General features: G+C 39.6%; 2 protein-coding genes across 2 annotated transcripts in view; one reads left to right on the top strand and one right to left on the bottom strand.

Moving 5' to 3' along the window:
• LOC140228668 (probable ATP-dependent RNA helicase DDX46) overlaps positions 1 to 9482 on the bottom strand; it is a 29417-nt gene extending 19935 nt beyond the window's left edge. Inside the window, exons 1-9 of the mRNA XM_072308931.1 lie at positions 9380 to 9482; positions 6033 to 6248; positions 5068 to 5310; positions 4331 to 4550; positions 3257 to 3475; positions 2576 to 2812; positions 2174 to 2293; positions 1440 to 1608; positions 564 to 684 (exon numbers count right to left, since the gene is read on the bottom strand). Of these exons, the coding sequence (XP_072165032.1) occupies positions 564 to 684; positions 1440 to 1608; positions 2174 to 2293; positions 2576 to 2812; positions 3257 to 3475; positions 4331 to 4550; positions 5068 to 5310; positions 6033 to 6248; positions 9380 to 9396 (1562 nt within the window). The 5' untranslated portion in view covers positions 9397 to 9482. The remainder of the gene's footprint in view (positions 1 to 563; positions 685 to 1439; positions 1609 to 2173; positions 2294 to 2575; positions 2813 to 3256; positions 3476 to 4330; positions 4551 to 5067; positions 5311 to 6032; positions 6249 to 9379) is intronic.
• A 5877-nt stretch (positions 9483 to 15359) lies between these two features.
• LOC140228820 (H/ACA ribonucleoprotein complex subunit 1-like) lies at positions 15360 to 21784 on the top strand. Its single transcript, XM_072309093.1, has 7 exons — positions 15360 to 15495; positions 17162 to 17345; positions 18114 to 18262; positions 18833 to 18892; positions 20150 to 20312; positions 21026 to 21112; positions 21753 to 21784. The coding sequence occupies exons 2-7, from the start codon at positions 17165 to 17167 to the stop codon at positions 21782 to 21784; spliced, it is 672 nt and encodes a 223-aa protein (XP_072165194.1). The 5' UTR covers positions 15360 to 15495; positions 17162 to 17164.
• Positions 21785 to 23016: the final 1232 nt, after the last annotated feature.

The raw sequence follows: 23016 nt of genomic DNA, 5'->3' as shown, positions 1-23016 counted from the left end.
AATACAGATTCATTACTATTCGATATTGCATAAGCATTATTTTTCCATTTGATGACTTGATACACTGTATGCCAGTGACCACTAGACTCGAAATGGTGAATATTATCATAGTAGTAAATATTATAAAAATGGTAAATATTACCGTAGAGGCAAATATTATCGTAAATATTATCGTGGGTGATGACTTAATACCCTGTATGCCTGTGACCACTTTAAACTAGACTCGAAGGGGTAATCATTATGGTAGGCTCCCGTTCAAATACATTGCGTAATTCTGTTTACAGTCCTTTCTTGGAAAACATCAACACTCTACATAGATTTGTATGACTGCATTTGCAAATATAATCATGAAATAGTGCTTTCACACAAATTCTACCAAAGCTAGTGATATGAAGATCCTACAAAAATCCCAGTGATCACTGAATATCACTTAATACATGCTGAATAGTAACTGAAATGCCTTGTCTCGTACATTCTACACAATACATGCACAGTACTGCTCATCATTCTAATGTTGAGCATCACAAAAATCAGGGGGAAATGGCGAATGAACAAGAAGTCACCTTTTCAGGACAGATAGGACACGTTGTGAAACTCCGCACTGGACCCAGGAGTCCACAGGCTTGGGGCAATTCTTGCCTCGAACTTTGATGCCCTCCAGGTCAGACCTTTTCTTGTCCACATCTGTCACAAGACATAATCCAGCAAAGCACCGGTCAGACACACAGCATTCATACAGACAGACTTTCAGAACGATTCTACTTCTGATAAGAAGATAGTATGTCAGTAAGAATGTATACCTCTTTACATATCTCTTACATATCATATTTACATATTTTGTGCCAACTTCTTCATTAATAAATGGCCGCGTCAATAAATATCACAATGTTAGGTTTAGGAGACTAGAGTATAGATTTGCTAAAACAAAAGGTGACAGCTGAAGTCAGTACCATGAGAACATCAATTATGTAAATGTTGTAGGTCACATGACCTCCCTTCTGTCTGTCCAGGGGAAAGTTGGGGGGGGGGGGCAGACTCATTGGTATTAGCTGCACATACTGGGACTGTCATATACAAAATATTCCTGCTAGTGACAGTACACTGCTTTACACAAGCTTTTCCTCTTATCTATTGAACTTTGCTTCTTAAAATCTACAACAAGAAATGAATTAAAATGAATTAAATCAATCTATTCAAACATGCAAAAGACATTCACCCATCCCCCCCCCCCCCCAACAAAAAGGTACAACAACAACTGAAGAGTACAACATGAAAGCATACTTGTGATACCCTATGCAAAGTACAGGTTGATGCTGTCCTGAATGTTCTTGATTTACAAGAAAGTGAAAAACACTCTTAATAATCCCACAATGTGATCCAAATTGTCTTCTGTATATTAGGCTGTCAAATGTTCTGAAATAGACAAAAGATAAACTTACCCTCTTGTGACATTTTGGCCAGCTCTGGCACCTCCACATAGAAGTTCTTCCTGTAGGGCTGGTAAACAATTTTAGAATGGTCCACCTTGGCCAACTCCTTTTTCTTCTTCTGCTCCAGAGCTGCCATTGTGTCCATCAAGTTACTCTGCTGCTCTTCCTCAGATGAATACTGCATAGGGGAAGGAGAAAGAGGAGAAGGAGGAAGAAGAGGAAGAAGAGGAGGAGGAAGAGGAGGAGAAGGAGAGGGAGGAGGGAGGAGGGGAGGAGAAGGTGGAAAAGGAGGGGCAGGAAGAGGAGAAGAAGGCAGAGGAAGAGTAAAAGGAGCAGAAGGAGGACAAGAAGAGGAAGAGGAGGAGGAGAAGAAGGAGGAGGAGAAAAAGACAAAGAGGTGGAGGTGGAGAAGGAGGAGAATAAGGAGAGGAGGAGAAGGTGGAAAAGGAAGGCAGGAAGAGGAGAAAGAGAAGGAGAAGGAGAAAGAAGAGGAAGAGGAGCAGGAGGAGAAGAAGATTGACAAGGAGGGGCAGGAAGAAAAGGAAAAAAAGGAGGAAGAGGCAAGGTAGGGCAGAAGGAAGAGAAGGATAGTGTAAAGAAGTATTAACAAAACCCAGAGGAATATGAAAATATCAACAGAAATGCACTTTTAATTCATGTTGCTTGTACTAAATTTCCTACCAACAAGAATCAAATTAGTGTCCAAAAAAAGAGCAAATTGAATCTTATGTAATGCTCCTCACCTCCATCGCATCTTGGTCATTCTCCATCAGTTCTCCCTTCTTTTTGCCGACTGTCACAACAGTCGTCACAACGGGTGTCTTCTTTTTGGCCACTCCAGTCACAATGCTGAACTTTGGTGCCTGAAACGAAACAAAAGACATTTCAGTACATTAAATAGACATACAGAAGACAATTTGGATCACAACATGGGATTATGGACAGTGTTTCCACTTGTCATCATTAATTAGAAACATTCAGGAAGATAACAATATGTAGACTGCATAGAGTCTCACAGGTGTTAGCAAAATACAAATCAAATTGACTCATTGATCCATATCAGATATGTCACGCATGGTTATTCACACACAATAATTCTATGTATGCATTTTCTGAAAAGTCATAGCGGTAAAATTTCTACCTACCTCTGAAGTGCCATTCCCTGAGCTGGCTATGGTTGTCTTTTCCTGAGGAACCTTCTTGTCTTTGTTGTTCATCTTCTTCACCTCCTCCTGGACCCCCTTCATGAAGGCATCCAGAGGATCGATGCCATCATCCTCTTCCTCCTCCTCCTCTTTCTTCTTGTCCACCTCCATCTTGTCATCTTCATCGTCGTCCAGTTTGCTCAGAGTTGGCTTCTTCAATTCCTCAGTCTTGTTCTCCTGTTGGAGACAAAAACGATCAATTTTGACTGTCACTCTCGTCCACTCATTCTAGTGCAAGTACTCTCTGGAACAAGCATCACATTTCTAAAGCTCTCTAAGAGTGATCTACCTGTTGAAACGAATGGCTTCTTCATAGAGGGATACAACTTCATAGCATCGTTCACTGTCTTTAAGCATTCAAGGATATAATCAGTAGGTTGTCGACTTGTAAACCCGTAAGAATCTAATCAGTTATCAAATTATGACAACACAGTTAGACTCAAACTCCCATATAGCAAATGTATACATGTAGTTGGTTCCATCAATAGGTCTAAGCATCTCTTTAAAGGTTTTCCCTCATTACAGTTTTAGCTAAATGCCAGTCTCTTTCGGTCTGTAGAGATCTGTGTCCTGTGGGCTGGCCATCTATCCGCCCCTGTGACTCCCTGCTTCTTTACTCACCTCTTCTGCCTCGGGTTCGGGTTCCGCTTCATCATCCGCATCTTCGTCATCATCCTCCAGACTCCACTTCTTGCCCGGTTTCTGGGCAGCAGCAGCTGCCTTCTCCTCCTCCGCCTTGGAGGTGCCCGCCGGCTCCTCCGCGGTCTTCTTCCGTTCCATCCGCCACCTCTCGATCCGCTCACGTCTCTTCTGCATCTCCTCTTCCAGCCGCTTTTGCTCCTTGGGAGTTAAGAACCACAAACACCACAGATAATCAGAGCTTCCAGCATGTCTGTATATAATTTACTAATCATTCTTAAGAAAATTACTAATAGTGGGCTGTTTTGCATAGAAGCACACAGTATATTCACTATAAAAAAGAGAAAAAAATTACTAATATGCAGCATTTTATGATGCCAAAACAGCTGTCACATGCTAAAAATTAATAATAATTTCTAAATTTTACAAACAGTTGGCAACTATAGATACATCTTTTCTTCTCACACACCTTAATACCAAGTCTACTGCTTGAAGGAGTATGTAAGCATTCATGCATCAGCTCTATTTTATAGCCATGATTCACACAAATTTGGGTCCTCTACTGTATGCATTCGTATTTGATTTGACAAACCTGTTCATTCATTCCAGAAAATCGACATTGTCTACAAGCCAGCCAGTGCAATTTCTATCACTAATAATCAATGGAGTGTTGTTCATGTTCGTATACTATAATATTTCAAGAATATGCAATGAGACTATGACACATGAAAGGAAATCATATTATTACATAAATTTATTGCAAGATGTACAGGCGACTCTCATTATAACGAAGCTCTCGGACCGGAAATTTTCTTCTGTTGAATCGAACTTCCATTTTAGCCACTATAAAGATGTCTAAATAATAATTTTGGGACCTGAGTTCTCACTTTGTTGTGACGAGAGTTTGGTTATAACCGTGTTTGTTATAACAGAAGTGTACTCTATTGTAAACATTATCCACATCACTTGCTTTTTGTACAACTACAAGCACATGATAGATCACATAATTTTTGGTTTTAACTTTTACAAGTAATTGTATCTCTTTAGATCGCTTACCAACATGAGGCCCTTCTCTTCCTTTGTCTCTTTTTCCTCCTTCTTCTCTTCCTTGACCACTTTGATTTCTTCTTTCACAACGATTTTAACTTCTTCTTTCACCACAACTTCCGGCTCTGGCTTTTCCTCAGGTTCCTTCTTCACCTCCACTTGAGCAGGAGGCTCAATTTTGACTGCAGGTGGCTCCTTGGGCTTGACATCTTTTTCAGGTGACTTTGACCTATGAGAAACAGGTTTTGTATAAATATAACAACTGTGGCAGTTCCTTTATTTTTTTAATATTCCATGTATGCTATATTTATGTGCTTTGAATGACTTGATGCCAGAATCAAATGTATTCTGTTCATGTCCTTCATTTTGTCTCTACAAGGAATAACTGACAGTACATTTGTATTTCTGTTTTTGTTCGGAATAAATGAAATGTCAAGGAATGTATCAATTTAACATCATCAGAATGTCATTTTGTATCAATCAACTATGGGAAAATGTAGTGAAATAACATAACTACATATGAAAAATCTTTTTGATTTACATGTATGTGACTACAGTTTTCATATATGTCACTTTAATTTTCATAGTCTAGCCTTCCATTACTGAAACCTGATAATAGAAGCACACATAATCTATCCAATATAGGTAGTGTCTGACAGTATGAACAATGTACATCAGCATTGTCATATGGGCTGCAGCTGATCAGGAAGAAGCATGAAGTTGTAACAATAATCATTATAGATCACCTAGATTTTGAGGAGCGGTCAGCTGACTGTGACCTCCTCCCCTGGCTCCTGCTGCGCTTGCTACGACGTGGACTCCGCGATCGAGATCTGCTCCTACTTCTGTGCCTCCTGGACCGCTCTCTGCTGCGACTTCGTGAGCGCCTGGATCTCCGATCCCTCTCTCTGTCTCTGTCACGATCCCGGTCACGATCCCGATCTCGATCCCTGTCGCGGTCACGACTACGGGGAGGGCTCCGTCTGTCTCTGTACAATTTGAGAATCAGAACAAAGTAATAAGGTATAATGGGGAATTCAGTCCAATGAAATGAAACAAAGTTATGATTCAAAATAACAATTGGGTATAAACATCAAACTATATCTACATATGATATCAATATGTTGAAGATGAATCTGGTTCTCTCAAACAGACAAATTACGAAGCATATTGGTATACAGCATTTAGTGTCACAGCATGCACAGTATCAATTCATCTAAATTGCAACATGAAGAAATTTATAGATTTACATGCATGCTTTACTGTACAATGGATATGTGGGTCATTATGCAAACTGATAATAATGCAGCACTGTGCCCCTTGCTCTTATTGATTTTTACACTTCACTTTCACCACTACTTGGGTCATAGAAGATGGTGCTGAAAGTCTACAACTCTGAGTATATGCACTCACTATATGCGAACACACAGTAAAAGAGACTAAAACTAATCTCTGAAATACAGTTATTGCTTTAAATAACGTATGCACAGACTCTACACTTCCTCCTGTTATAATTCTTCAGGGAAAAAAAATGATAATGTACAGCTGGCTGATTGCTATTGGCCATAATATGGCAAATTCACAGCAAACATGACAATTTTCTCAAATAGAAGGGCAAAAAACAATGTGAATGAAGTTTGAGCAAAGTAAAAGAAAAGTCTCCAATCTCATTTGAGGGGACATTTGGTTACACAAAAGGTGGGAATCTTACCGTCTTCGGTCTCTATCCCTCTCTCTTGACCTTGACCTTGACCTCCTTGACCGCTCTCTTTCTCTGCTTCGTGATCTACGTGACCTCTCTTTACTCCTTGACCTCGATCGCTTTCTGTCCCTTTCCTTGTCGCGAGATCTCTCCGGAGACCTCTTCTTCTTTGAGTCGTCATCCTCATCAGCAGGTGACTTTGATTTTGATCTCTTTCGATACTGCCTGAATGAACATAAACAGAGGAAGGGGCACTTGATAAGGCAGAATTAGATTATTACACATGTTTACTCTATTTCACTCCTTGTATGTCATGTAGATATAAAATACTTAAATTATGAAATGCTTGAGATTCCTGTCAGAATCCCTATTCTGTGTGCCAGTCACATCATCATTATTACACAGGTTATTTCTAGCAGTAACATGCAATTGGAATAGACATAAGCTTAGAAAATCACCTAAAGAATTTACCTTTTCAATTGCCTGTGAATTCTTCTTTTGCTGTATGCCCCATTGCGTTTGACTAAAATACAAGTGAATTTTGGGTGCCAATGGATGAGCTGACTTGAGCACACAAAGGTGACATACAATTACAAAGTTATAACAAGAGAAAGTCTAGTACATGAGTTGACTATCATATTAAATACATGAAGATATTTCATTGCAATGAAAAAAATGCAATGAAAAATTTATCATAAACAGAAAATGCAAGTTACACGATGTAAACTTCAAAATCGTACCTGTACCTGCCATATTAGATGTCAGGTCATGTAGAAATTTCAATATTCAGCAATAGTGACAATATTCATCAATAAAGAAATAATCAAATCTTTTCCAATGGGCATGGCAGGGACTGGAATTACAGGAACAATATGCAAGCTAATAAATTACCTTAGAACAATGAAAATATATAAACTACTCTTACAATCTTTTTGCATTACCAAAAAAAAAAAAAAAAAAATCATTGTGAGGGGATTGTGTTGAGAGTAGGAAGGTTGGCTCAAAACTGATGAAATTGTTCGTATGAAATATGCATTGCATTTGGAAAGAAGGCAGTGTATACAGCCACACACGTGTGTCTTTACCATCCAGTAACACATGTAGTGGTTGCATCCATCCATGGCCTGCCTGAGTGGGTGGATACAACCGCACCCGTGTGATTATCGTCTGTATCTATGCACACCAACTGGCACAGGAGAAGGTGGATATCAGTTCACTGTTGGCACTGTAGCCATATCAACACGAACACGCCATATGCAATATTGACGCTTCCCAATCACTAATTTGGTTCAAATTTGTATGAAAATAAGTTCTGAATTGATTCTAATATAATGAAGTCTAATAGTTGAAAACTCATACCAGCACCAAGGGCAAGGTTCAACCTGCAGGGTAGTCCACGAGGGGTTTTAGCATGTCACTGCAGCATGCTCAAATTCTTGTGCAACATCCTCAAAAGCCAGCAACATGCTATGCAACATCCTCAAGAATTTGCAACAAGCTTAAAAAAATAAAATGCAGTCAAACATGTGACAAACATGTGCAAAACATAAGAAAATCAAACTACCTGGTACTTATATATTTGTGTGCAAAACATGAGAGAGAACATTGAATGTAAGCAGCACAAAGAGAGATAAGCTGCGAATTACTGTATACGCCATATATTTCGCGAGTCTAAATTTTCGCAAATCGGAAATTTCCATCGATTTTGCGAGTGGTTAAATTCGCGATCGTGGAGTCCAGTACTGAACGGAGAAATGTACGTATGTCACACATCGGGATCAGAGTCAATATCTTTGCCGCATTGCGTGTCTTTAATTTCGTGAATAGCACCTGACTCGCAAATTTTGCGAAAATACAAACCTCGCAAAATATTTGGCGTATACAGTAATATTGCGTACTCTGTGCTCGTGATACATACAATTTCTGCAATATTCTCGATTCTGAGCTTGCAACATGCTCAAATTTCAAGTTGTGGACCACCCTGAACCTGCCACGCCAAGATTTGATCACACACAAAAGCATAGGTTTCTACAATTCTAGATCCTACATGTGGCCCGCCTGCTGTCAAATTTTGGACAACATATGGTCAAATTATGGACGGCTTGCTTTGAATTTGAATTCAAAACAGACTTCTATCCTAGATCTATAATTTTATATCATTTCCTGTTGAATGTGTTTGGTGCAAAACTGCAATTTTCTTCAGTCATTTACAGTCGTTACTCGTGACAGCAGAATCAGAGAATTGGAGATAGATTTTCTAGATAGTATACTTGGGTGACCCGCACCTCGTCATAGTTAATGTTTGAATCACATTTCGCCACTGATATTCTTTGAAATCCAACTCACATACAGGAAAAATACTGAAAATTCCAATGGAATCACAAGCTCACTGATCGATATCGAAAATTTGCAGCTATCGTCGTCAAACACGAACGATGCGAAAAAGTTGCGCGCTAAGGAAGGGGTCCGCAACTCGTCACCCGCGCTCCCATAGACAAAGCACGTGAAAGACGTGTGCAGATGACCGTGATGCTGCCATAGCAGCACGTAAAAGATGCGTAAAAGACGTATTTAGATGCGTGCGGGGACAGTGGTGATACTTATAACACGTACCAGTATTCCGATTAAAATTTCAGATTTTTGCGAAAAACTGTTTGCTTGGTTGTGGTAGCCCTGCAAAGTTTGAAGGCTATCATTGGCAGTATCAAGCGTACTGAACGCAGTCCCGGGCATAGATCTAAATGTTTGTTTTTAGTGCGCTTAAAACAATTTTAAGCGGGGTGACAGTATTCGGGCCCCTGACGAGGTGCGGGCACCTCACTATACTAGTATTAGTAGCTAGAAGAGTCTAGACTAAGAGACTATAATTCACATCTGAATTTATTTCACATGATTAGTGGATAGCGCCTAGCCTAGTGCAGTGGACTACTAACCATCATGACCATTAATTATACGATGACAACTTTATTTTTACATCTGATCACATTGCTGATACACATTGTAAGACTGTAAGTCACCAACATGTGGTGGCTTGTGCGTGTAAATGTATTGTATTGACTGTAAATTAGTCGCAGAAAATACACTGCCTCAAAAGGCCAACATCATCCTCAACATCAGTCATCATCCTGTCTCATCTTCGTCAACTTCGAAACCTTCCATGCACTGCACGGCTTTCCACATCCACAAATTTGAATACACGGGACTACTCTATGCACGCTGCTCACACAGCACAGTTCATACGAGTTCGGGCAAGATTAACGGTAGTAGTAACGTTCGATACTCGATACTCAGCTGTTGAATTCCGATCCGCAAGATACGGTACAAGGAATGTCACGGCACAGATGTCTACTACTTACCTGCTTTCTTTTGGCATCTTGACTTTCCTTTACGTTACTCTTCAATGTCTCAGCTAGCATCAGTTTTGTTCACAACGCGTAATCGCGTACGTCAACTGCTACAAAATTCGCGTTTCTGTACATATGTGTGGGACAACTCGACCCAGGTACAACTTGACCCTGGACAACTCGATCCAGTGATTTTCCGACCCTGGACAATATGACCAGAATCCTAATTCACGGACATAATAGTTCATGTTCAAATTCAAGTTTATTAACGGCCAAATCGTGATATCCGTCCCCTCTTGTTCTGCGTGTGCGTCTCCACTATGTGCAAAGTCTATGGAGGTTGAAAGAAGTCCCCGGCTATGACGAAACATGGATGGGGTGATCTAACTGCGACCAGCCCCAACGCTATAACCAGCTGTGTACAAGGAGCGCCCCGGGGTTTGGGGTGATCGATCGTGCTTTCTCCGTTATGGGACCAAAATTGTGGAATCAGTTACTTATTCAGTTAAGGGAACTGTCATCTTCAGAGACATTCAAATCCAAACTTAAAACCTGTTAAAATCTGTTCCTCTCACACTGAGGACTGTAATTGCTGTATGTCATTGTAAATAATGTTCGGAACAATATTGTACTTTAATTGGTATATGTTGTATATTCTTTATTTGGTATACATATTAGTTTTTTGTTTGCCATTTTCTTCTTTGTTGACATGTTTATATATGCATATATACAGTATATGCATGTATATATCTTTTCATTTTTGAAGCGTCATGAGCACTGAAAAGTGGACCTGTGCACTATACAAGTAGCCATTATTATCATTATTATTATTATTATTATTATTATTATTATTATTATCATTATTATTATTATTATTATTATTATTATTATCATTATTATTATTATTCTATGAATGGCGGTGAATGGAGAGGGGATCTATTTCTCGATAATGCCTTATTAACTTAAAAAATTATCCATAGGGTATGCGAGCGCCCCCCCCCCCCAAAAAAAAAAAGATACAAAATACGAAAGCAACCTACATACAAAACGAAAGTGGTAAAATCAATTTGACAAAATCTAACAAAGATAATTTTCACAATTCAGGTTTGATAAGCAGTCCTATTATAGTCATGTAGGTATACAAAACAAACATGATAACATGGAGTTTTTCGGGCACTGCATGCAATTTGTCTGAGACATAAACCATCCTCTCCGGTTATGATTCTTTCATGCATTGACTAACATTGACTAACAATAAGGTGCAGGTGCACTATCAGGTACTGCGGCTATCATTACAATGTTATATGTGTTTTGCCATCTCTTGGCCTCATTCAACTCGCCCAAACCCCCTAAATCCCACTTCCCCTTAAGTTTTTACCACTTATATTGCATGTATATAAAGGGAGCAAAGTGACTAGCTCGATCACCTAACCTCGCGAATGTGATTGTCCATGTTCATTTGATGTTGCGGCTTTCCAGTACTCTTTAGCAATCATGAAATTGATGAAAATTTATGTACATCTGTGGTCCTAAAATTCGTAAGCACTAAGCAGGGTATCTTTGTGTGCCACGAAAAGATGATAGCATATATGAGGCGTAACTACGGGGGGGCATGGGGGGGGGGGGGCAGGTGCCCCCCCCCCCCCCAATCCGCTGGTAAAAAAAAAAAAAGAAGAAAAAAAAGAAGAAAAAAAGAAGAAAAAAAACCTACCAAAATGGTAATTCAAGGGTTAGTAAACTGCTTTTGAAATCAACATGAAGGGATGATCAAGAAAAAAGATATTTTTCTAAGATTTCTTTTAACCATATAATTAAAGAGGTATTATAGTGAAACATTGTTCAAAAAGCCCGGAGACGACAAAAGATTGTGATTCAGTGTGATTCTTGTTTGGCATTTTGAATACAAGCAGGATGTGCGCAGTGTACTCAGAACATCGGAATGGCAAAAAGAGTCGCTGCAATGTTGCGCAATGTGATGTTTGATAGGTTGTACACATTTGCTATCAAAGCTTGATCATTGATTTTGCAGTGTTGCTTTACATACTAGTCTATATTAAAATGCCTTGCTTTGCCAATAATAAGACTTGACATTGGCTATTTCCTAACTTTTCCATCTATATGAAACACACACACTCACAAACACAAACAAATTAGGGGATGCTCTATACAAAGTGCAGATTTTGGACATCCTTCTCCCGCTTGGTCACTTCGACGCCCCCTCGCTGGTCATACCTCCCCCAATCATAAACATAAACCGACACCCTTGACTACCAGTGGCGGATCCAGGGGGCTTACCGGGCGCCCCCTCCCTCCAAAGCGAAAAAATATATAATGTAGCTACAAACGACAGTTTTTGGACTGTGTTAATGTCAAAATTTTCAAGCTCGCTCGCTTCGCTCGCTCGCATTATTTTAATCGTTATGCAATTCTCCTGATGCTGCTGTCAGTAATTGCCAGAAGTTGCGCCCGGTGCGTCCCCTCCCCTTAATTTCCAAAGCGAAAAAATATAGCTACAAACGGCAGTTTGGGGACTGTAAAATGTCAAAATTTTCAAGCTCGCTCGCTCGCGTTTAATCGTTATGCAATTCTCCTGATGTTGCTGTAAGTAATTGCCAGCAGTTGCGCCCGGTGCGCCCCCTCCCCTTAATTTCCAAAGCGAAAAAATATAGCTAAAAACGGCAGTTTTTGGACTATAAAATGTCAAAATTTTCAAGCTCGCTCGCTTCGCTCGCTCGCATTTAATCGTTATGCAATTCTCCTGATGTTGCTGTCAGTAATTGCCAGCAGTTGTGCCCGGTGCGCCCAGGCCCTCTCCTTAATTTCCAAAGCGAAAAAATATAGCTACAAACGGCAGTTTGGGGACTGTAAAATGTCAAAATTTTCAAGCTCGCTCGCTTCCCTCGCTGGCATTTAATCGTTATGCAATTCTCCTGATGTTGCTGTCAGTAATTGCCAGCAGTTGCGCCCGGTGCGCCCCCTCCCCTTAATTTCCAAATCGAAAAAATTTAGCTACAAACGGCAGTTTTGGGACTGTAAAATGTCAAAATTTTCAAGCTCGCTCGCTTCGCTCGCTCGCATTTAATCGCTATGCAATTCTCCTGATGTTGCTGTCAGTAACTGCCAGCAGTTGCGCCCGGTGCGCCCCCTCCCCTTAATTTCCAAAGCGAAAAAATATAGCTAAAAACGGCAGTTTTGGGACTATAAAATGTCAAAATTTTCAAGCTCGCTCGCTTCGCTCGCTCGCATTTAATCGTTATGCAATTCTCCTGATGTTGCTGTCAGTAATTGCCAGCAGTTGTGCCCGGTGCGCCCAGGCCCTCTCCTTAATTTCCAAAGCGAAAAAATATAGCTACAAACAGCAGTTTTGGGACTGTAAAATGTCAAAATTTTCAAGCTCGCTCGCTTCCCTCGCTCGCATTTAATCGTTATGCAATTCTCCTGATGTTGCTGTCAGTAATTGCCAGCAGTTGCACCCGGTGCGCCCCTCTCCTTAATTTCCAAATCGAAAAAATATAGCTACAAACGGCAGTTTTGGGACTGTAAAATGTCAAAATTTTCAAGCTCGCTCGCTTCGCTCGCTCGCATTTAATCGCTATGCAATTCTCCTGATGTTGCTGTCAGTAACTGCCAGCAGTTGCGCCCGGTGCGCCCCCTCCCCTTAATTTCCAAAGCGAAAAAATATAGCTACAAACGGCAGTTTTGGGACTGTAAAATGTCAAAATTTTCAAGCTCGCTCGCTTCCCTCGCTGGCATTTAATTGTTATGCAATTCTCCTGATGTTGCTGTCAGTAATTGCCAGCAGTTGCGCCCGGTGCGCCCCCTCTCCTTAATTTCCAAATCGAAGAAATATAGCTACAAACGGCAGTTTTGGGACTATAAAATGCCAAAATTTTCAAGCTCGCTCGCTTCGCTCGCTCGCATTTAATCGCTATGCAATTCTCCTGATGTTGCTGTCAGTAACTGCCAGCAGTTGCGCCCGGTGCGCCCCCTCCCCTTAATTTCCAAAGCGAAAAAATATAGCTAAAAACGGCAGTTTTTGGACTATAAAATGTCAAAATTTTCAAGCTCGCTCGCTTCGCTCGCTCGCATTTAATCGTTATGCCATTCTCGTGATGTTACTGCCAGCAACTGCCAGCAGTTGCGCCCGTTGCAACCCCCTTAATTTCCAAAGCAAATGTATATATGTATATATATATATATATATATATACATATATTATTATATATAGCTACAAACGGCAGTTTGGGGACTGTAAAATGTCAAAATTTTCAAGCTCGCTCGCTCCGCTCGCTCGCATTTAATTGTTACGTTATGCAATTCTGATGTTGCTGCCATGAGGTGCCCCCCCAATGTCTTGACCCACGGTACGCCACTGTATATGATTTCTATTGGAGAAAACCTAATTCATAATCAATTTTAAGACAAATGGATAATATCGAAATTCGAAATGAAAACAAATGAATAAAAAACTAGTCCAAACTTTGGCAATAATCGGGCCATAATATTTTGCGCAAACATAACAAGCATGCACTTTGGGGTATCCATTTAGCATGAACACTGATTTCCCCTAACCCTTTAAAGGGGCCTGGAATCAAATCCAAATATAAGTTAGTCTGATAAGAAAGAGTAAAATATTACGAGTTCAACAGTATAATTTTAATCAAAATCGGATGAAAAATAAGGATGTTATGACATTTTGAAGTTTCGCTATTTGGGGGGGGGGAACAGTTCTTGAACAGTCAATATGAACATGCAATTGGCAATTAAAGTGAGCATGTCATTCCCTCACGACTTACCAAATATAATTTGTATATGAAATTTTGAAATTTCCAGTTTTTCATTCAAACGCAATTATGCCCGAGGCTCAAATCCTCGTATATCTAACTGATCACTATTCTGAAGTTATTCAACCGGGAATAACATCATGTTTTAGACTTCAATGACAGAAACATTGAATTTTCGTCATTCTTTTTTTTTTTTGTACACGATCAATGGAAAATTGTGAGGGTATGGCATGGTTAGCTCACTCATTTGCATATTCATATCCACTCTACAAGATACGTTTTGTAGAAATTAGCAAAACTTCATAATGTCATAACTTCCTTATTTTTCATCCGATTTCAGTCAAATTTTTACTTTTGAACTCATAAGATTTTACTCTCTCTTTTTTTTTTATCAGACTAACTTATATTTTGACTGGATTTCTTCTTTAAGGTGAGCAATCCTGGTGAACTAAGATGACAGAGTCCGTGCACTGCTCATGAAAATGGCACAGACTAAAGGATAGACTATGTAGATAGCATCATCTATGTAGGCCTATATGACGGTTCATTGTCATCATTTTATGACAAAAATTTAATATCAAATTGTGTTATACACCTGTCGTTTTTATCTCGTCATGCAGCCTGAGCCGCAGAGGAATGCTGAGATGACTGAAAAAAATAACTAAGTGTTTGAAAAATTCGGCAAAACACGTTTCCTTACATCACTCATCTGTGTTTCTTTCATTGAAAGTCTGCAGCAAATGGAATTCGTTTAAGAAATCATGCCCAATTGAAAACCCGACTTTGGACAGCTCGAGTGGTATGAGCTGTCAGCGTTCAGGTCCGGTCCACAGTCCAGGGTCGGGATATCTTGCGGTCGAGTTTGTCTAGTTCGGTACGAAACAAGGGGATTTTGTACACCCCACCCCAACAACAGACGTAGCTACTCGTGTTATTTTCGCGAGGGTTTAATTTTCGCGAATTTCGCGAATCACAGTTGGATCGCGAATTTAACAACACGCGAAAATGTCTCCATGCGGCCTTTAGAAGTGAATTAACGTAAGCGTCGGCGTCAATTCGCGAAAACAACATCTCGCGAAAATGTGTGTAGCCTTGTCATTTGCGAAAATATCTGTACGCGAAAATAACAGCGTGTGCAGTATTGCATGCATGCGACGCGAGGACGGTAATGCTACGTGGTTGAGTGTACAACCACGTGGGAAACGGAACAGCGGAGTCGAGAGGAAGCGACTGCGACTACTCGTCTCGAGGTTAAAGTTAGAGCTTCTAGTAAGAGGAATAGAAGACGCATCAAAGAACTGCGGTATCTTTTGCATATAACCTTGAGTGAAGACGAATTCGCAGGTAAAAAAAATCTAATGTAGAACAAGTCGTACCACTAGCGTAGTCCCAACTGTCACTGTAGTAATCCATGCATGGTAGGCATACTTCTATACTATTAACGTTAGTGATTAGCATTAACGTTAGGCCTACCTAAACTGGAAGCCTATCTACCGGCTGCTAAAATGTAACGTTAGAGGCCGTAATATTAGTGTGGTAAATTAAATGGTATCTAACGTTGTTTAATGGCATATCATCCATTCTGTCATAACATGTACGTAGTAATTTACACATCGACATGGGGAGCCATCGTTACGTTAATGCTCTAATAGCCTCTATCAACAAAGCGCATGGAGACAATTTCGCGTGTTGTTAAATTCGCAATCCAACTGCAATTCGCGAAATTCGCGAAAATAACGGCATATACGGTAACTCAAAAAGATACAAATGGATGTTCCAGATTTGAGTGAAATTTGAAGAAGTTGATAATGACACAAGGAATAAACAATTAAATTTTGGTGGTGATACTGATCAGCAGCTGGAACCACATTATTCTTTTTTCTTTTTTTTTCTTTTTTTTTTAAAGGATTCTTCTTACAATGTGTGTATGTAAGTGATCAGATGGGGCTTTTACTTTTGCACCCATGGCGCGGAGCCATTGATTGCGCTTTTGGCCAGAAAGTATGGCAGCAACAATGATGGTTGGTCAGAGATGAGGGTATGTTTTAATGGTCAAGGATCAAATAATGCAGATGATGTGAATGTGCAAATGTGATAGTTTCTAGGATCTATAGGATGAAAGTCACAATATGGGTGGAAATGAGCTGCTTGGTGGATGCCTTAGATTAATCTTGGATTTGGTGCCTCTGGAACATTTCACTAGGGAATTTTAACAGGAAGTGTGTGCTCCCATAGTGCATTTCTAGAATTAGATGCAACTGATACTACAAGTGATAGATTGTCGTAGTACCTTACATGCTCACTCTTCCATTTCTTGACCTCATTCAACAAATGACACTTTTCCACAGAATGTGGAATTGTTATATTCGTGATTCAGCTTCTTGTAATATTGTTTATGATCATGATTCAGTGATGATTAAATTTGAGAGAGAAATTTGTCATACATATTGCAGGATGCTTACAGAAGTATGTTATAGGTCCTACAGTTTTTATGCATAATATTGATATGTTCACATTCAGCCAAAGCTGGACAAGCAGTCAATATTCTGGGTAATGTGCATTGCAATGAGGCTTTCATTCGGTGAAACTATTTGCATGATGACCAAATGTCGGAGCTTCCCCTGCAATTAGTTTTAATTCTTTCTTTGTCTTTGTTGTTTTCTCTTTCAGCAAGACTACTGCAGGATGGATGGGAAGCAGTTGAAAAAAAAATTGTTAAATGCTAATGTACAGTGTAGTAACTCCTAATGAAGATTTAGTAATGAACGATACAGTTTACATGTTCATTTGATTTCATTTGAAATCTTGCTTCCAGTCTACATGTATTAGTAGTGATTATACTATAATCAAGGCTCAGGTAAATGTTGCACTATGAACGAATTTGTGTAAACTTGAAAAGAGTATGATGCATAGAATTTACACGATAATAGTAGATTGATCTGTCTCTTGTATATTTACTATATTCATCAAGTGATGGCACTCACAGACTTTTCTTTGTTTCATTTGCAAGAAAATGTCCTGGCGAGGGGGTAGCAGAGGAGGTGGTCGCGGAGGAGGAGGAGGCTTTCGTGGGGGTGGTGGAGGTGGCTATCGTGGCGGTGGTAGAGGGGGCTTTGGAGGGCGAGGAAGAGGCAGGGGCGGAGGCTTTGGTGGTGGAGGAGGATACAATCAGGGTCCACCAGAAGAGGTGACAGGTAAGTGTTCCAGCACAAATGGAAACAGATACTCTCAGAAAGCAAAATAATTTTCACATCAATCTTGAATACATTTAAAGGCTTTAATGCAGTAAAAAAAAAAGAAGAAGATAGAAATGATCATTTCAAACAAGTTTACAGACTGTAACAGCAATACTGGTATTGATGTCAGTGATAGTATTCATTGTCTGGTAAGAAATCGCAATTGGGGATTTATCAATGATTCGAATTCTGTAGGCCCTACTTATTTTTTCCCTTCTCCATGATAACATAACACATTTCATGATGCACATTTGTGTTTGTGTACATGTGTGTACTCAAATACATTTTGTCATTGGTATCTTATATATGCAGATGCTGCTTTTGTTTTAATTCTTTAACTCCAATGTTACTAGTCAAATAACAGTGCTGAAAGGCTCTATGGCTATGGTAAAACACAACTTTCATCACAGGCCCAGACATACACCTTCCCTCTGTGTATGAAGTCTTCTGCATGAGTACTCGATACTTTAATGCCATGATGGCTGTTTTGTAGTACATGTAAGATGATGCTGCATCACATGGACATTTTTCAATTCATACAGTGATTGTGTTTAACAGTGATTGTAAAAAGCTGCAATAACTTCACTTGCCACAAGATCAGGCTTGGCATTCATGTCCTACAATCAGTGTACAGTTGATTAAGAAGTTTGTGTGGTGAGCAGTGGCAGGTAAATGTGATAATTCAAACACAGTGGATTTTCTTACTTGTTATCTGTTTCATTACAGAGATTGGAACATACATGCATCCATGTCAGGAGGAATTAGTCTGCCATGGGACAAATGAGAAGATCCCATACTTCAACGCACCCATCTTCCTCGAGAACAAGCAGCAGATTGGCAAAGTCGATGAGATATTTGGACACCTGACAGATTATGTATCCATTTCTAATTCTCAAATATTGAATACACACTGAACAAAGACAAATATGTATGCTATGGATGGCAGAATTAAACAGATTTGTAGTTTTGAAAAGAAAATGATACTCATGTCTGGCATGGGGATCCAGATTGACCCTGTATCTTGATAACAAGTACCGGTATGCATGACTGGACATTAATTTCTGTTTGCAGTGTAGTATAGAAAATATATCAAACAGTAGGGACGAAGAATGATTCTGAGAAAATGTTAACAAATTTTGAAAATCAAATATGTTGTAGGATAGCAATACTAGATTGATTTAAATCTAAAACTGTCAATGGAACACCACTTTTGGTGTAGTACTGAAAAAAAAAATGATTGCAGAGCAACCTTCAGAACTTTCTGTTCAGCTCATACTGATATTGAACACCAATATTATATGTGATGCATAAATGGCCTATGTATTTCTTCACAAGATTAGGACCAGGTATATGATACATTGTGTATTCCTTGCCATCAGTAAGTTTACACTTGAGAAATTTCAGTTTCAAGCATACCGTGTTTCCTTAATTCTGGACAAATTCAGTTCTTTTCTGTGAAATTATCAGACAATATGTCAGCATCATCGTTCAACAAGGATCAGAAGGTAAGTGAGGAATGCGTTGTCCACTTCATTTTCACCTTGACAACTGAACAATTGTAGAGTTTGTGGCTAAGAATGATTACTGTCTCCTTGTGTCTTATGACCTTGATAAAGCATTTACTGCATCACTTCCATGGCAGTGTAAATGTCACACTGAATGGAGCGAAGTGCAGCAAAGCAAGTAAAGGGCATACAGGGAAAGCCTGGTATAATGTACTTGCTTGCAAGGTAGGCCTACTGCTTTTAATGAGGTGCATCCTACAGTCCCAATTTTCCATTGCTGGTCTTTGTTTTAGTAGGTTGACAATGAGATGCCGTTTATAAGGAGGTAAAATTGACAGACTTGGTACCTCATAATAATGGGGGCTTCCCTGAACATTGTATCGGGAATACCACATTTAAATAGATTTTATTCTGATATGTGTCCCATTCTGTAAAGATACTGTCATGTGAGAAGTCTCATACACACATATGTTCATGTCATGTAAAGTTTCATAATGTGTTGCAGTATGCATTGGTATGGTCACGTAAGAGTGAGATTAGGGTAATAAACTAGGATACCTAGATTACCTTATGAAGTTAATGGGGTATGTTTATGCATGCATAATGTTGAAAAAAAAAGATAGGGAAAAATTTCTTTGACCTTTGTTGATTGAACAAGGTGTCCCGTAATCTTCAGTCTGTTTTATTGGAGACTAAGCCACTTGCTAATTTTAGAGTGGTCCTCAACTTGAAATATTTAGTGCATTGCATGGAAAATATCACAATATTGTGCATGAATTTATGAGTGCCAACATCATGAGAAAACGTCTTGAGTGCAAAATCATTTGCGACCAGGATCCTGGACCAGCTCAATGGTCCTGGAAGCTGTAATATTCTAGATGCTCTCTCTTTTTGATGCTATCTTAGCCTTGTGAACATTCTATCTAAGCCTTACTTGTAAATATTTGACCGTTGTAACTTAACTGTAAGCCAAGAATGAAAATCTTCAGCCAATTGAATTTTTTTTTTTTTAGTTTTATATTTTCAGCATATTGTCGAGTAAAGTTGTGATATGGCATTTAGAATATCACCTATTCATTGGGAGGTTGTGCTACAAGGAACAGATTGTATGTCACAACCCTAAAACCACTGGTCGACTCCAGTGTAATTGTACTGTACATGATCAATTCGTCACTCTCAAAACTAATGAAATCGAAAACATACCCTAAACTGCATAACTCTCTCCCCGTTTCTCTCTCTCCTCTGTTTTCAATCTAGTTTTATATTGATCCCTACAAGCTGCTCCCTCTTCAGAGATTTCTCCCCAAACCAGCAGGAGCCGCTGGTCGAGTCCAGAAGAGAGGAGGGACACGAGGAGGCAGGGGAGGCAGAGGAGGGGGTCGAGGTTTCGGTGGAAGAGGTGGTGGTGGTGGCTTCAGAGGTGAGCTCTCATCATTCATTTTTTTGTAGTCAATTACTGTACACGCCATATGTTTAGTGAGTCTTCCTTTTTTGTGTGTGAATTGGGACTTACCAATGATTTTGCGAATGGTTAAATTTAGGATTGTGGAGTACAGCGATGAACAGAGAAATGTACGCGTGCACATCACATTCATGTCGGGGTCAGAGTTAATATTTTCATGTGTTGTTCAATTTACAAATGGCACCTGACTCGCAGAATTTGTGGAAAAAAAAAAAAGAAGCAAAATGTATGACAAATACAGTATTTATTTTCAGGTGGTCTTTTCAAAGAGAGATATAAGAGATACTGTATCAGATGTAGTTAGAAAGTTTCACCTCCATTGTATAAAGACTGCATCACCATGTATGTTCTTCAACCGTTGACATACTTTTTTCATCAGTGAAGAATATTCATTGGCATGCTATGTACACTAATCGCCACAGCTGTCCAATATCTCGTCACTGAATACCGAGTATGTAATCCTTTCAATCTCTGTTACATCATCACTTTAAGGTTCCTTCAGACTTGAGCATTGCTGCACTTGAGCAGTTGAAAAACATATCTCTTGCCTCCTTTGTTGTTAGAAAAAAAAAAAAAAGGATGGGAAAATCCAGCAGTTTGTATTGCCGTTAAAGTTGTTATGTGCTCTCAGACCAATTACAGCTTTGGGATTGTGCTCATCTTGTTCTTAGGACGTGGTGGTGGTGGCGGCTTCAACAGAGGACGTGGAGGTGGAGGATTTAATCGTGGTGGTAGAGGCGGCGGAGGATTCAGGGGTGGTAAGATATCATCTTCAATTATTTCTGATTATGGAGCAGCAGTGTAAAAGTACCAAGGGAACAGTTCACAGCTAAAGAAACAATCCAGATGAGTTTTGAAGCTGATCTCTTTCTTAGTCTTTGACTCGCAAGTCCAGTTGGCCAAATTGAGCAAGTTTTTTTTAGCAATACATTGACCTACATGTATGTGTGTGAACTAATCTCATAGTGTAGCAAAAAAAAAGCTGCTGAAAACTGCTTATCCAATAGTGGCGGGCCAATGGAGTAAAATGGAGTCAAAAGGGGCCTGAGCTTATTGATAATTATTTTTTTTTATTATCATTTTCATTTCTATTAAAAATATTATTTTTTATCATTGTTTTTGTTGTAAAAAATCAATTATCATTTTCATTTCTATTATCAATATCATTGTTATTATTTTTTTATTGTATATATACTTTGATATGTTTGATAACTTGCATTTGTTGGTTGACTCTCACTTTCATTTTGTTGCCTCCTCTTGGTACACCTTAATAGGGCTCACTGCTTGCTCAGACCCCCTCCCCATGCTGTTGTTATTTCACTCTTTTCCTTTCTTTATCCCTCTGTTGTTCCTTATCTTGTTTGATTTTGCCTCCCTATTCATCCTTATCCTTCAAAGGTTGCCCCCATGGTCCTCGGGATCTTCACTGACCCTCCTCTGCCTTTTGTCTGTCCACCCTCCTGCTGTAATCCCCCTCCCTTTACCTGCTGGGCTCCTTGCCCATGACCTCCTATCCCCCCCCCCCCTTTTGTTTTCTTTGTTCTGTGTCCCTAGCCCGTCCCTGACTCTTCTTCTTGTGTGAAGTCCTTATATGTGATTGCTTTCCCTGCCTGTTTGTCATTTTGCCTCTGACAAAGATTCTGCTAGGATCGGAAGCTCAGGCCCCATTTGACTCCAAATTAGATGTAGTCTCATAATGACATGTATTCTGTCGTATTTATTATGTGGGCTGTAGGTTCCAGTTTAGATACAATGATTTGGATTAAAACTTCATTGCAGGGAGAATATTGTTATCGCTAGCATCTCGTGTTACTCAATGCAGAGTTTCTTTCCATGATTATGGTACATGCAAATCCGGTATCAATGTAGATATTTACAGATTGTTTTTTTTTTATTTGTTTGTTTATTTGTGCTACAGGATTCAGAGGGGGAAGATGATGCAATCAGACCAGTGTCATACCATCTTCAACGTAGTGAACACACAAGTGTCTTCTCTCAAACATTGTAAATACTACATGTATTGTGTCAGAGACTCTGCAAACAGCTGAAGGAGCCTGGAAATGTCACATCAGCTCTCTCACTGCTGCTTAAAATAACTTCTCTACAATTTGATGTCCTAGTAGAGACCAGCAGATGACCATTCTAGCTCCACTGGGCATCAGTGATATGTCAGTCATGAATAACACTAGGAAACGGGACAATTTCCAGTGGTGAATTTCTAGTGTTGACGCAGTGAGTTTCCCTTGGGATGTTTGAAGGAAGGCAAGAATATCTACATCTGTGTCGCCTACAAATGCTTGAGGCAAGAAAAGATGTTTACATGCTCACAGTCACTCGTCATTCATCAAGAAGCATTATACACTGTATCTTCACTTTCCATAAGACAGATGTCACATTCTTTGTTCTTGTTTGGCTGGTTTTCCTCACCAAGTCATACGTGTATTGTTGACACGTGGCAGTGGTACTCGGTACTTTGTTTGTATGTCTGAACACTCAAAATTACATGATGTCTGCAATTTACACTTAGGAGTAAATCTAGACACACTGTGTTCCTCGACTTTTAGCACAAGAAAGTGAGAATGTGTGAATCACAGCACCATAACAGAACTGAGTACTGAAAAAATAAAAGAAATCAAATCCCAAGATTCAATTCGCTCTACTC

The sequence above is a fragment of the Diadema setosum genome, chromosome 5 (genome assembly GCF_964275005.1).
Source record: "Diadema setosum chromosome 5, eeDiaSeto1, whole genome shotgun sequence".
Classification (NCBI taxonomy): Eukaryota; Metazoa; Echinodermata; class Echinoidea; order Diadematoida; family Diadematidae; genus Diadema; species Diadema setosum.
Note: the sequence above shows the minus strand (reverse complement) of the source record. Positions and strands in the feature narration are given on the sequence as shown.

Bases quoted from the DNA above. Each gene is read 5' to 3' on its own strand.
- LOC140228820 (XM_072309093.1), top strand. From the start codon at position 17,165: ATGTCCTGGCGAGGGGGTAGCAGAGGAGGTGGTCGCGGAGGAGGAGGA. The intron at 18,893-20,149 runs GTAAGTGAGGAA...TTTTCAATCTAG, and splicing joins CGTTCAACAAGGATCAGAAG to TTTTATATTGATCCCTACAA. The intron at 21,113-21,752 runs GTAAGATATCAT...TATCCTTCAAAG, and splicing joins CGGCGGAGGATTCAGGGGTG to GTTGCCCCCATGGTCCTCGG.